We start from the raw sequence: 14,736 nt of genomic DNA on the forward strand, positions 1-14,736 counted from the left end.
ATTCGGCTTCATTGGAGGGTTTTGAGTATAAATCATTCTAAATCATTTCAGGTGGATTTAAGTCCAGACTTTCACTAGGCCACTCCAAAGCCGTTTGTTTTTTAGCCATTCAGAGGTGGGCTGGCTGGTGTGTCTTGCATGCCCAATCACTGAATCTCAGAAAGTTGATTCTGTTCATCTGGACTTTCTGGAGTTTTCAGTAGAAGAAATATTCCTCACTCAGCCAAGTGACTTTCTCAGTCTCAGCTGCCTGCACGTCTCCCAAACCTTGAATAGCAACCGAAACTAGCATTTAATGTCATATCTGACTAACAATGAGGAATAAGCTCAGTTTCATAATTGTTAATATGTAAGTTTTCATCACAACTCAAACACTGACAACAATGAACAGAATCAAATATCCCAAGTGCCGTCGGTCTTTAGTTCACAAACCGTTCATGGTTTCATCAGTTATGGGAAGTCGCCCAGATCCTAAAGCAGCAAACCAGCCCCAGACTATCATCCTACCACCACCATGTTTGACTGTTGATATGATGCTCTTTCATGAAATGCCGGTGTAACTGGAGTCCAAACTTCCAAAAAATGTCAGCTTTTGTTTGTCAGCCCACAGAGTGTTTTCCAAAAGTCTTGAGGATCATCCAGATGTTTTTTGGCAAAAGAAAAACAAACCTTTGTGTTCTTTTTGGTCAGCAGTGGTTTCCTCCTTTGAACTCTCCCATGGATGTCATTTTTGCCCAGTTTCTTTCTTACTGTTGAATCATGAACTCTGAACCTTAACTGAGCCAAGTGAGACCTGCAGGTTTTTTAGATGTTCTGTTACTGGACCCTTGCAGTGATTTTGGGAGGACGACCTCTTTTGGAAATCATCATTTAAAAACTGCCTTTTGTATTCAGGAAGGTTATCTTTGTCTAACATTCAAATTTTCTGAGGATCTGAAACATTAAAATGTGACAAATATGCAAAAAAGGACTGCGGTTACGACAAATTGTCTGACCAAGTGTTTGCAAAGTGTTCCTTCTCTGTAGCGCTTCAATTAGACACAGTTTTCAGATACTAATCCACAGATTATTCTTTTTTAAATCCCCAGCTCTGACTTTCATATTCAGAACATCCTCGCTAACATGTTACAAACATCGTGGGATAATGGAACAAAAAGCTGGAGAGAACTCTCCATCCTTCATCCCCTCCCTGCCTCCCGTTGTTGCACATGTGCAGAGGACAGAAGTAAGAGCAGGTGAAGGGTGGTGGGATGTGCCACACCGAACATCTGCCATGTGCTCTTTTCACCAGCGCAGACAGCAGCGCCCCCACCACACAGGCTAAAACACGCCAGCGAATGAGAGCAGCTCGTGCAGCAGACACAACACGGCGTGGACACGTGTGCTGAAGGAAGATAAACTGCACTCTGACACCGCTCTCGCTTGGAGTTAATTTCTCTCTCGCTCTTCTTCCCGAGCGGCTCCTTGATGACATCGCTGCGTAGAGGGAGAATATTTATTTTCATCGCCTCCCCATCCTCCGAGGCTCTCCTGCCGCTGCCTCCGTCCTAAACCGTCCTGTTAATTGAAGTGGTTTATGATAATCATTAAATTCGCAAAGAACAACAACATAAATATTCTAGCTTGTTCTCGTGTTAACAATCCAGAGAGGAGGAGGATTAAAATGATTAAAATCCTCTTGGCTGAAACACACCGCAGCATCCTGAGGCTATAAAGAGTATCAGGCGCTGCACTCGTGGATTGAAGTAAATCTGCATTAAATGATTTGCCGGGATGTTCACACACAAGCCCAGCTATATGGATTGGCATTTTATTCTTCCCATTTTAATTAACCTTTCAAAATCCACCTTACAGGATGCTCCACATTAAAACAAACACTAGAAACCAAAAAAGTATGGCAGTTTTTTAAATACAGTAATTGGAAATGTAATTACAGTAAAAAGTAAATTAAAAGTGAGGTAAAAATGCAAAACTGTATTTTAACTTAAAGTGTCTGAGGCTGTGCCTGTAAATGAGTCAGCCCTGTTGGACATTAGAAAGAATGTAGGATTAAGCCATTTAATGTCATCACTTTAAATAATTTACAGTCTATTGTTAAGCTCAATATTTCCATTTTTGAACTTCTGGCTTCATAGTTCATTTAAATCGATTGGTTTCCTGGCAGCGTCCTGCCGTGTCACACATTTTATGACAAAATTTGAGAAAAAGCTGTTTTCTCTGTGAAGCACATCACGTGGCTGAAAGGCTAATACCTGCTTTTCTTCATGAGTATAATTCAGCATGTCCTTTTTTAAGTGCTTGTATATAATTAACGAATGTGTGCGCACGAACATGCTCGTGTTATTTTCCTCTCAAACACGCAGAATCTCATAAGTTTGGTCAGGCGTGCAGAACAGGATATTCAGGGTGTTCACAGCAGCGGGGATGGCAGCTCCTCCTGACCCTGCAGCTCACTGCTCAGAATATTAACACCGTCTGATTATCAGCAGACTGCAGAGACAGAGCGATTCAGCGTCACGCGCTGTGGCAAACAACTCTGCTTTATGTCACGCTTCTCTCCGTTTGTGGTTTGAACAGTAAAAGCTTCATGTAAGTGGATAAAACGGGTTTGTTCATTCGAATAGAAAAGGCCACAAGTTCATTTAGCATTAACTGTTTTCATCTGTTTGATTTTAGGATTTGAAAGCACTAATGACTAATACACTATACTGCCAAAAGTGTTCAGTCACCCATCCACCCATCAGTGGATTCAGGCGCTCCAATCGCATCATAGCCACAGGTGTAATCTAGCACCTTCAGACGGCTTCTACAAAGAACAGGTCGCTCCCAGCTCAGTGAATTCCAGCGTGTTACTGTGAAGAAACAAAATTTCCTCAAAATTTCCTCACTACCAAACAGTCAGTCAGCTGTTAGCAGTGTTGGGCAAGCTACTTTGAAAAAGTAATTAATTATAGTTACTAGTTACTTTAAAGAAAAATGTTTAACCCTCTGGGGTCCAGGGTATTATTGGCCATTTTTAACCACTTTTGATTTTACTTCTACTTTTTACCTTTAAAAACGATTTACTTTGCCTTGTTTGGTATCATCCTTTTCAGCACAACCTCACGTGTCTGAATTTACAGTTATGTTTTCATTTTGACATACTGTATTAACACAATTGATCTAAAATCAGGGCAAAAACATAAAATCCGATTAGAAAAAGTTATATTTTTTACTGTAACAACCACAAACATGTTTATTAAGTCATATTTCATAACCTTAAATGCAAATATAAATTGTGAATTTTAAAATCATATGCACAAGTTTTGCAAACAAAGTTATTTGCAGCCATTTACCTTTTACTCTTTTTTTATAACCATTTCAAACTATTTACAGAACAATCAGCTGTTCTTCAATAAGATGCCACAAATTATTTGTGCCACTCCAAAAAATGATTTCTGTCCACTATAAAGGAGAACATCACAGCCTGATACCTGCAGGTCTGACAGCAGCAGGTGTATCACTCCTGTTTCTACCTGGAGACAGCAGCCGCCTCATTGTTCTGACACACAACACAAAACTATCCACAACACTACACACTAACTACACAAGACAACACATTAACTACACACTCCAAACACGCTAAACATCACAAATCTCTCACACTATGGTGTGGGGTTGTTTCCAGGAGTTGGGGTCAGCCCTTAGTTCCAGTGAAAAAACTCTTAATGCTTCAGCATACCAGGACATTTTGGACACTTTCATTCTCCCAGTTTTGTGGGAATAGTTTGGGGGATGATGCAACTTATACACCTGTGGTCATAGAAGTGTTTAAAACACCCGAATTCACGGGTGAGTAAATACTTTTGGCAACATAGTTCATCTCTACCAGTGAGCTGGAGCTGAAGAAGCCCCTTGGGTAAGAGGTAAAACGACCTCACAGACTTAAAGAAGTCCAGTTGTTTTCTGTTTTCAAGCTTTAAAGACGACTGCAAACGACTGCGACTGAGAACCTAGAAGAAAAACTAGAACCAGATTGTTTTAGCCATTTAGCTCCATTCACTCCTACTCATTGGAAACTATCTTGCGAGCATTTCTGGTTGAAATGATTCGATTTTCTGCACAATGGGGTTAACAGAAAGTGGAAAGACTCTTCTAGATGTTCTGGCTTGGCTCTGACTGTGGTCTCTTCATCTTAAAAAGGATTTCTGACTGGTTTATAAACCAGTTATAAATAACCAGCCCTGTTCCTATGAGAGCAGGTCACAAGAAGGCTTTATGGTTGATATTTTTCTCTGTTATGATGATATAACAACTACTGATGGACTGTATGTGTTTCAGAGTTTGCTGATTTATCACACTTTAATATTTTGGTGTTATTCAAAGCAGTTTGGAGTTTGCTGAACTGTTCTCAGTGGCTCCGTTTATCTATGAGAGTCCTGAGAGTTTTTTATGGTTATAGCAGGAGCTTTTCATTAAGTGCAGCAAGCAATATTATGACATAATTTTCTGCAGCTCATAAAAGCTAGAGAGCTTCAGACCTTGTTGTTACAAATTCCTACATTATTCCACAATTTTGTTACATTTGATGGATGAAATTTAAGTGGCTTTGGTCTGAGTAAGAGCTAACTACAAGCAGCTCTGTTTCTCTCTTTCAACCATGACCTTGGAAACAGATTTACATTTCTAAAAAGGACGGCTCCAGGTCCATTCATCCTCACGGTCAAATTAAAGACATATTTGTGTGGATGAGACAAACCTGGCACAGTCTCCCCTGCTGAATGAACATGCATTCAGATAGAAAATCAAATCCAACCCTCAAGAATACCTTGAAAGTTTCCCGTAGGAGACAAAAAGTACAAACGTCCGAGCTGAGCTGAAGTCCAGATGATGGCCACCAGCTTTATTCAAAGAGTGATAAATAATAAGAGGAGCTTTGTGCTGTAGGCGGTGAGTCACAATGCAGTTTTATGAAGTGAAAGGCCACTCACATTATTTTAAAAAATAAGAGAGTACAGCAGCTCGAAAACGAATCTGTGGTCTAGTCTGGTGCTGTAACGGGGAAATGAGTCAGATTTCTAGAAATGTTACAAGCAGAGAAATACAGATGGTTGGATTTTAATAAAATATGTTGTTTTTAATGAGGTTTAAGGACTGAATATTCTGGTAAGATTCACAACAGACTGAACATAAACAGGTCTGATGTTCACAGTAAGTTAAAAGCACATCTGGTTTTTGAGCGTCTTGTTTTTTATGTGTCTTACAGACATCATGGAGGTTATATAACATTGCTGCTTACACTACATACATGAATACAAATGAACCCCAAGCAGTGGAGCCTGCTTCGTTTTCAGGCAGATGTCACTTTCACACTCAGACATCAGGATTCAACACATAGCTACTTTCATTTAGCATTGTTTGCTAATTCGCCTGATTTTGTTTGTTATTATTAAGCCAGAAATACTCCAACGTGCTGTTTTGTTTGAGCGGAGAGCAGACTGTTGAGTTCATTACACTCAGAGGTGAACATTACCTTTTTACCAGGGCCAAGAATTCAGTCAGTGTGGTGTTTAATTAGTTCTCTTCCTTTGCAGAGCCCATTATAATTAATCAGCCTGTAGTACCCCTGCTGGTTTTCTTCTTCTTTTTTAAACCCTAAATAGGGCATCCAGCTATAATGATTTCTGTGAGATGGTGTGTGTCCTGCTGCATTCAGACATTAACGTAATTGACATGTGCTCCTGTCCTTTGACTCTGGAGAACCTGGAGCTGCATGTGAAGGTCAGTCTCCTGGGACTATAAGAAAACCATATATAAAATATTAATATATAATAAACTTAAATGTTCTTTGTTGCTGTTTCTGTTGAGCTGTCATGGTGGAGGATTTCCTTCAGGACTGCAAATGCACAGGGTCAGTGCAGGTGAGGGAGTGAGTGGGAAGCTCTATTACTTGGCCTTGGTTTAGCCTCATGGATGACATGTTGTTATAGAGATTCCTGTCCTCATTGCCTCCATCCCTGAGGACACTCCAGGTGGAGGAGGGTGAGAGTCAGTCAGCGACAAACATAAAAATAAACAGGGTGAGATTTAAAATCTCCTGAGAGAGGATGTAAGGCTCCAGGAGAGGAGGGAGTGGATGGACAGAAAAATACAATTATTAGATTACCAATCTAATTAGATTATTAGATAACATACATACACGACCTTTTTAAATGTACAATGGTCAGTGTATGCATCCACTGAGAAAAGTGGTCAGGCCACAAGTTAACAAAAGAAATTAAAAACCTAAATTTAAGCATAAAAGCTGCCGTCGGCCTCTTTCTTCATATTCTTATTTATTTATATCCACTGGGAGGTAAGCAATGCATTAATGTTTTTGTTTTTTTTTTATGTGCATGTGTTAGCCCCCGTAGGGAAATTACTCCTCTGCATTTAATCCATTCACCCAGTGGGCAGCCACCAATGCAGCGCCCGGGGAGCAGTGTGTAGGGACGGAAACTTGCTCAGGGGTACCTCAGGGTAGCTGCTCAGTGGAGTCGAACCCCCGATCTTCCAATCATGGGGCAATCCCTCTACCTACTGAGCTATCCCTGCCCATTAACCTTTACTTTGAAGCAACTTCTAAGGAATGTTTTCATAATCACCTTTTCAAGAGTTTGGTTGTCCCAAGATCGAGGGTCAATCTCCATTTTTTCTTTTTTAAAGCCAACCTCAGGCTAACCTATTCTGGATACAACTAAAATAATAGAAATGACCATGATGATAAACGCAGAATGGGCCAGAAGAAATACTTTAAGAGAAACTGGTTTGTGGTTGGCCATCACTTATTCTTCTGCAGCATCCTGGTTAGTGTGGACGTGAAATTCCCCATTAGATTTATAAGGTGCGCACACCAGTCTGTTTTATTCTCACCACTGTGAATATCATATCAGGGCATTCTGAACCAACTGACTTGTGCAATCTTCATACTACCACACCAAATTTCTGTATATGAGAAAAGAGTTTACCTCCAGGTGAAGCAGAGAAAGTGATGACAGCTTTTGGAAGAGAGAAGTGTGCATCTGCACAATTCTGTCTGAGGAAACCAGAAATAGCACAGCTCTCAAAAATGTTTCCACTGGAGTGAGGATGGTTAATACCATGCAAAAAATGCACATATAGTTTACAGTAAGATATGAAATACAGTAACATGTTAAAACCTTCATGTTTCCATTTAGTATTTAGCTTTCCTTAGGTGCGCCATAACTTTTTAAAATTGAAATTCTGAGTATTTTGTGGCTTATTTTGTTTCCGAAAACTAATCAAAATGCAATAAAATAAGCTGATAGTACCATTACTAGTGCTACAGATTCATTTTGACAGCATGTGTTGTGTTTTCTTGGGCCCAGTAGTAACTAAAAGCCTGTAGAGAACTTCCACTTATGTAAATGAACCGCCCCCCCCCTTCCTTTGCTGATTTTTAAGTAAAGTGACTTTGATGTACGTCAGATGGGTTCTTTTGTTTGTCCACACTTCACCTCAACAACACTTTTATAAAATTGATCTTGCTGAGTTTTTGGTATAATCTTGCTAACAAAAAATAAATAAATAATAATCAAGTAACATTAAATTGCTTATCTGCTAGAAAACTAAATGGAAACAAGCAGCAGGCCCTGCTCCTGCACCTACATCTGTAAACTTCAGCTCCTTAACCAAATCAGTCAGAGAATATTATTTTCTGTGGTGCCTGGGACATGATTGGTTGCAGATACATTACTCTTACTGTATCTCTTTATCCACTCGATGTGTTTAAAAGACGAGGCCATTGTTCAGTGAAGGAGATGCTTTGACCTATAAATACAGGGCTGTCACATCATCACTTAACAAGCACATTGTAACCTTTGTGTTTTTGTTTCCACCATGAAAACATGGCTGGGGCAGAAGAAAGAATACAGCCAGAGGGTTTTGTTTTTCCCCCCCCAAACACAGGTGTTGCCTCCTGGTGGCCATTAGAAAGAATGCAGCTTTAGGAATTCACTTTTCAGACCACCAACCATTTCCATCTTCAATGTACAGTCTATCAGCTGGATACAACTAAAGAAGTCAGGAAATAAGTAACAGGGAATATCACAGGATAGATTTGACAGGAATCAACTTTGTAATAAGAAAAGTGAAAAAATTCTCCCCTCATAATGAGTTCAGATTTAATCTTGGACATAAAATGTTTTATTTAAAAGGTTAAAAAAAAAAAGTGTGTGTAGGGCATACATCCATGTGTTAAAACATGAGCAGACATTCATCGTTATTCTGCTCGTTTGTAGATAAAAAGCTGTACTGACTCACTCCTCTGGTTGAAGGCTGATGTGCAGCATATTATCTAAAAGCCTGCTTTTCATTAAGGTTTAGAAACTCTTAATCGAGGGCAGGTGCACCTGCAGGCCGAGTCCGAGTGTAAGCAGGTGTAGTAAAAGCATCAGGGGTGGATTTCCTCACAGTGGTCTCGTGGCATTTACAGGAAACAGTCCAATAATTCCTTTCAGCTTCCCTTTCCACCAAAAAGGATCAGACATATCCAGCACCTCAATGACGTCTCCTGCGTTGAAACCAAGCTCGTCGTCTTGTATAGCAGGGAAGTCGCACATCGCCATCACTTGAAAACAAGACGTAGTCTGTGGGAGGAAAAAACAAACACTGATCAATACCCGACAGACAACTTCTCGATGAGGCTTGCACAGTTTAGGCTGGATGAGGTCATCCCGATCAGCCCTCCTGTGCTGCATCTACACTTCGATGGTGTTCCACATGTTTAAAGCTGTAATGTTTGCTGGTGTGATCACCTTATCAAAAATATCTAATTAATCAAAAGGCAAGCTAACCGAGTTTGAAAGTGCACGGACTCTCTCGTCCTCTCAGGTTAATTCCATAAAGTGAATTGACTTGACAGCTGCAACGCTGGAATATTTGAATAAGCAAGATGTGATATGCTGGCACCATTTTAACTTTTCACTGCGCAAACAAAACAACCAACATGTGACACCACCCTGTTAAGTGAAAGTAGTGAGAGAGATGCCTGAAACTTGTATCTGTGAGTCTTCCCTCAGTTACTGGCTGGTTGGTCACATTAGACGGCGGTCCCTCCCTGAACGTGCATTTGCTGGATGTCACTTCCTATCTAAAGGGAGTTCTTCCATCCTGCAAGTGCTCCTCATAGGGTATCGACTGGTCTTTACCTTAAAATGTAAAGCACCTTGAGACAACTGATGTTCTGAGACTATTTAAGTGAAACTGACTGAAGCAGCATGCCTCGTAACTTGCTTGTTGTCATAAACTGCTCTTTAAATCTGAGCTTTTCAATAAAAGCAATCATGTCTCACCGGCTGATCATCGGAGGGGCCGCCTTGGTCCAGGCTCGCATTGACGTTGAGGTAGATTATCCTGCTTTTGGAGATTGAGTTGGTTTTGTAGAAGTCCACCAGTTTGTTCAGAGAGGTGAATTTTTCGCTCCACAGGAAGTAATGACCTCTCTTGTCCCTCAGCAATCTGTAATGCATCATGCCCTGCTCATACCTGAGAACAGATTTAAGAGTCAGAATAACTTTACTATAAATCACTCACACCAAGTTTATTATACTTAACGTTATTTCAAACCTAGTTTCAGTTAAGTGACAGAAACGCGAATAAAAATGATGCTAGTAAAATGCTAAGAGGAAAAGAACACAGGGAATGGCTCATTGGGGCTTGGGCGAATGGTTGACATTTGACTACATAAACCTCTTTAGAACAACTGAAACAAACAAATGTCTTTGAACTGAAAATAAAAAATTATTGAGAATTTATGAACTTTAAGTCTGTCTCACAACATTAAAAACACATTTCAAAATTATACATCCTTATTAGAAAGTTCTGGCTGGACACTGAATGGAAGCAGTTAAAGTCAATTTTTGTGTGTGCACACTGCAACAGACGTGAGATTTTTGCCAGTTTATCAAAGTTAATCACCATATTATATGAACCAGATTGCACACAACGGCCAATTTGACCCCATTCAATTGCAGACTAATAGCAGACTGACTCAGTTTTATTTCCATTTTAACACCGTCTTGATGTATCAGAAATGAATTTGAAGATGGAAACTGCGAGTGGCAGTTCATAGCAAACAGAATCATTTTCTTTTTTACCACCATTTCCCCCAGTGTGACCTTATCATAAACGCCTTATGAACTGTATTTATTTCTCCCTTTTAAGGCAATAAAAAGGTCTAAATGATCAGGTACAATGTAATGTGTGTAATACTTAGTTGGGAGACACACTTGACTCACTTGACAGAAATGCAGAAGTTTCCGGGGCTGGTCCGACACCCTCTGATCACAAACTCTCCCACGTGTTTGTTCATCAGGAACTCCACTGCATCTCCACGAGTGGCATCCTCCCGAAACCATCTGCAGAAACAGGTCCTGTGCTCATGACTATCTGATGCAAACATGCATCAAACATGCAAGTACACACACCTACCAGCCAGTGTTGTAAAAGCAAAACTATCCTGCCTTTGGGCCTTTCCTGTATGATTTTAACATCTAAATTTGGGCTTTTTAAGACCTTAAATGAACTTCTAAGCTCAAAAGTGTGAAAATGTTGAGACTTTTCAGGTACATTCGTGTTACTGAAGGAAAATGTGCAGCTGACTTTTGGGCATCTTCTTCATTCCTGCTTTGTAGTCATTTTAAATGGTTTGCACACAGAATGAAAAGGATTTCTGCTTTTGCAGCGGATTATTGTTCATCTGTTTCTTACCTTGGAAAATGAATGTCAAGGAAGTTACGTGGCACAAGCCCCTCCTGTCCATTCATCTCTGCTTTACACCAGATGTTGTCATAACGTATAATCTGTCCAGATGCGAAAAGATAAAACATCATACAGGAGTATCAGATTTCTTACTTATATTGGACTGCATCGCATTTTAACCTCCCGTCCATCAACCCACATATTGAGACAACATCCCAGACAGTTTTTAAATTTAACACAGTCGGACATCTGTGGGAGTGACGTCCGATTGCTGTGATGAAAGCAGGGAAAGCGGTTATTATTATCGGTTGCAATAAAGGGGAAATTGTGAGTCACAAGCTAAGCAGAACAGAACATGATGAAAAATAACACAGGAAAAGAAACAAAACCACAGTTTAAACTGAGAAGCTGGGACAGACTGGAGGTATCCTGTAGAAATGAAAGTCACCTGAACTCTCTTTATTGGCCAGCAGGTGGCGATTGCCATGGTTTCAAACATGCAACATACATCGACTGTATATAAAAGATGGGAGGAATGCTGAGTTAGAATTTAATGCCTCTTTTCCACTAGCACCTACTCACCTCAACTTGGCGTTTGGTCATTTTCCATTAGTTAAATTACCACCTCTGTGTTGGTGGTGTTGTTATAGCAACCCGGCCCAAAATTCCCATGACATCATGTGACACGAACAACATAGTAACTGAGGGAATGCGTACCATGTGATGGTGTACCTGTTGACTGTGTGCAGCCATTTTCATTGCCGGGTTTCAAAAGTATGGATGGATATCAGGATGGATGGATGGGGTTTCAAAAGTCGTGAATGAGGCGCTCTCATGGCTAATCCAGTGATGTCACTCTCTGACCAATCAGTGGCATACAGTTTACTGACAGCACATTTTCAGCTCAACTCACCTCACTTGGAACCCTGGCTGAGTAGGTATTTTTTTAAAAAATAAAAATACTACCAGCTGATGGAAACCCCTAAAAAACGAGTCGTACATACTGACCAGTGGTTGTTCTTAGTCACTGGGTGGAATTGGTCACAAAGAGGTATAGAGCTCTTCACTGAGTTGCTTTGGTTGCTGTAGTAACCCACAGGTTGGCACCTCGATTGCAACTTACCTACAAATACTCACCAACTACTCATGAAGCAGCTATGAAACTGAAGAGTGCCACACAAACTGGTAAAGGAGAGAGTTTGCCTTCAAAGTAAAAGCTGCGCCTGTTAAATGGGTTGCTTGTAGTGCTGAGGCACAACCTTTACTATGAAGACAAGCACAACAGCACTAATGAAAACTGTGTACAGCTGAGTAAAGTTACGCACTGACCTTGACTATGTCGCCCTGTTTGAAGCCCAGCTCATCATCTGTTACTGCATTAAAGTCAAACTTTCCTTTGGCTTCCATTGGGAGGGGCTCAAGCGTCTGAAAGGCTTAGAAGACTGCGAACAGAACAAGCGGCTCAATCAGAGAAAGGTCTCCAGTAAACAGTCCTCGATAAAAGTCTCAACCCAGCTGCATTTCTTTATATTGTCTTCAAAGCACTCAGACTTTCTTATAACTTTTAAAGCGGTCTTGAGCAATAGGTTCTTCAGGCTTTCTGAAGGTTTTTCAAAGTTTGTCTTTTGACATTGGCTGCTTTTACACTCACTTCCAGTCTTTTCTTTTACCAGTTTCAAAGGAAAGTTTTGTTTGCTAAGCCACTTAATGCTAACTATGAATCATTCAAGTATAAAAAGCCTCCTAACTCAAGAGGTTAGCCAGTGTTGTGTCTACAACTAACAGAAAACCTAGCAAGGAACCAATTTTAAATTACATCTTTAGGAACTTTGTTACCAGCCACCTGTCTGAAAAGCACAATTTGTTCCCATTTCTTTTGCTGATCTATTAACAGTTTGACAGGCATAAAATAATATTTTCACACACATCCCCCAACCGGTTGAGGCAGATCGCTGCTCTTCCATGAGCCTGGCACTGCCAGAGGTTTCTTCCCGTTTTAATTTCTCATTGCCACATAGTGCTTAGAGTCATTTAATTGTTGGCTTTTGTCTCTAAATTCTTTGAATTGAACAAGCGATTCCTAAAAGCATATCTCAGCATTGTGTGCAGTGTGGCCACTTTGATCCACTTTATAATACCAGCTGGGATCAGCATGACAGTGATCCCAAACACACCACCAATGTGGTAAAAGCACACTCTGATAGAGGAACACAAACTCTCAGTCATGGATCGGCCTCCACAGACGTCAACATCATTGACAGAGACCAGAAGAAAAAGGCAGAAACACCCAAAGAAGAGCTTTGAATGTCCTTCAAGAAGCCTGGAGAACTACACATGAAAAAGAAATTACCAGAAGGCGGCCCAACAGAGTTCAGGCCGTGCTGAAGAACAATGGCGGTCAAACCAAATATTGACTTCCAAACTCATTAAAATGTATAAACCGGTTTTGTTTTATATACTGTATGTTCACATATGTTTCCACCCATTTCCCATCAATCCATGTCTGGGAGACCTGCTGTAAATAAGATATTTGAATGGAAAAATGTAAATGAACATCACTGATTAGAGGATGGCATGGTGGTCAGCACAAGGTAGACAAGTCTGTTATTAGAGGAAAATCTCCAATGAAAACCTCAAAAAACAAACAAATTAAAAAAAACATATCATAGCTTTTAAATTCAATAATTTGCAGAGTTGTAAAATGCTCTTCATACTCCTGCGTCAATCGCTGCACGTCTTAAACTTTTCCAGCTGTTGCTGCTTTTTCATTAAGGTTTAGAGGTTAAATGGGGGCTAAATATTTGTAAATTAAACCATTAACCCAAACCAGTGGGCAGATTGATTTGAAAACCCAAGAACATGAGTGGACAAACTTAGTTGGGAGCTTAAAATAGAGGTGACAGAAAAATACCATAGCGCAAACAGTCCGCATGAAGAATCAGTTAAACAAACAAATGTCACTGACTGTCATGGCGGCAGCCACACATGGTCACCTACCTGCACAGGTTCATTTCATATGCAGCCACTCAAAGTCAAACTTTTACCATCATGCTTTTAACCTGTTTAAATGAGGCACACGCTTTCAGCCTGCAGGCTTACACAGAAATTATTACATTCTTTGTTTCTGTGAGTTACCAGTGATCTGTGAGGTCATGGTAGGGATAAAGACCTTTGCAGGTGGCATGAAAGGGCGTGGCTGCTGCTGCTTCTTCTTCTCCTCCTCCTCTTCCTTTTGGCAGTTAGGTGTATTACTACCACCTGCTTGTGGGGAGTGCGGGTGCAAGGATGAGGTACCTGTAGTATATGTATAAGGAAGGCTTCAGGATCAGTTAAGTAGGTTTCTTATGTTTGTTTGGTAACATTGTGTTTCATATAACTGAACCACATCCCCCTTTTATTCATTTAATTCATTTTTTTTTTGCTTTTCATTTTTAGCTGCTGTAATGAAAGAATTTCACAACCTTCAGATGAAAAAAAGGATATTTTTTGTTCATTGTTCATTGAACATCAGGCTGTAAACCCACATCTGACCTCTGAAGATGCTGCTGTGATAAAATTATGCTTCGTATTACATTATGGACAATTTCATAGCAAAAAACAAAAAAAGTCATAAATAACATCTGTCTATTGTAAAGTGACTATTTGGACTATTCACCCACAGCCCAAGTCTCACAGCTCAGCAGCCTCAGACTGAATTTAGATGTTTTTTCTGAAGCTTCTGTTTAAATAATGTTGAAAGGACCCGAATGAAGAAAAACAGGAAGTATGGAGCAGTGTAAGTTTTGCTGACCAATCATTTTTGTTAAAACAAATTTTTTTTTTTTGCTGACGAAAACAAGAAGATAACTAAAAAAAATGTTCTGACACTTCAGTCAGAGAATAAGAATGAGATGAAAATATTTTGTAGGGTGAGATCCAATTAGAGCTAATTAAGTGGTATAGAAAGGCGATTTGGAAGTAATCCAATCAGGAGTAAGCTCCTTGTGCAGTAAGGTT

The 14,736-nt window shown here is 40.1% G+C and overlaps 1 protein-coding gene across 7 annotated transcripts; it reads right to left on the bottom strand.

The window, feature by feature from the left end:
• Positions 1–7,932: 7,932 nt before the first annotated feature.
• LOC120740383 (GRB2-related adapter protein 2-like) lies at positions 7,933–14,023 on the bottom strand. Of its 7 annotated transcripts, none has more exons than XM_040042733.1 (7): positions 13,910–13,991; positions 13,738–13,827; positions 12,070–12,182; positions 10,750–10,841; positions 10,278–10,397; positions 9,333–9,525; positions 7,933–8,627 (listed from the first exon to the last, which is right to left on the bottom strand). In XM_040042733.1, exons 3-7 carry the CDS (start codon positions 12,145–12,147, stop codon positions 8,448–8,450), a joined length of 663 nt encoding a protein of 220 aa, XP_039898667.1. In that variant the 5' UTR covers positions 12,148–12,182; positions 13,738–13,827; positions 13,910–13,991; the 3' UTR covers positions 7,933–8,447. The 7 variants fall into 7 exon arrangements, with proteins under 7 accessions (XP_039898667.1, XP_039898675.1, XP_039898685.1 ...); XM_040042741.1 differs by having other exon boundaries at positions 13,738–13,799; positions 13,876–13,944; XM_040042751.1 differs by lacking the exon at positions 13,738–13,827 and having other exon boundaries at positions 13,910–14,023.
• Between the last annotated feature and the right edge of the window lie 713 nt (positions 14,024–14,736).

Source organism: Simochromis diagramma, unplaced genomic scaffold (assembly GCF_900408965.1).
Source record: "Simochromis diagramma unplaced genomic scaffold, fSimDia1.1 OVJJ01000321.1, whole genome shotgun sequence".
NCBI lineage: Eukaryota > Metazoa > Chordata > Actinopteri > Cichliformes > Cichlidae > Simochromis > Simochromis diagramma.

What these genes read in the sequence shown, in the direction of transcription:
- LOC120740383 (XM_040042751.1), bottom strand. Translation starts at nt 12,147, where the DNA reads ATGGAAGCCAAAGGAAAGTTTGACTTTAATGCAGTAACAGATGATGAG. An exon ending in AACAGGGCGACATAGTCAAG is followed by an intron (nt 10,842 to 12,069) that starts GTCAGTGCGTAA and finishes GCATCTGGACAG; the next exon opens with ATTATACGTTATGACAACAT. An exon ending in AACTTCTGCATTTCTGTCAA is followed by an intron (nt 9,526 to 10,277) that starts GTGAGTCAAGTG and finishes ATCTGTTCTCAG; the next exon opens with GTATGAGCAGGGCATGATGC.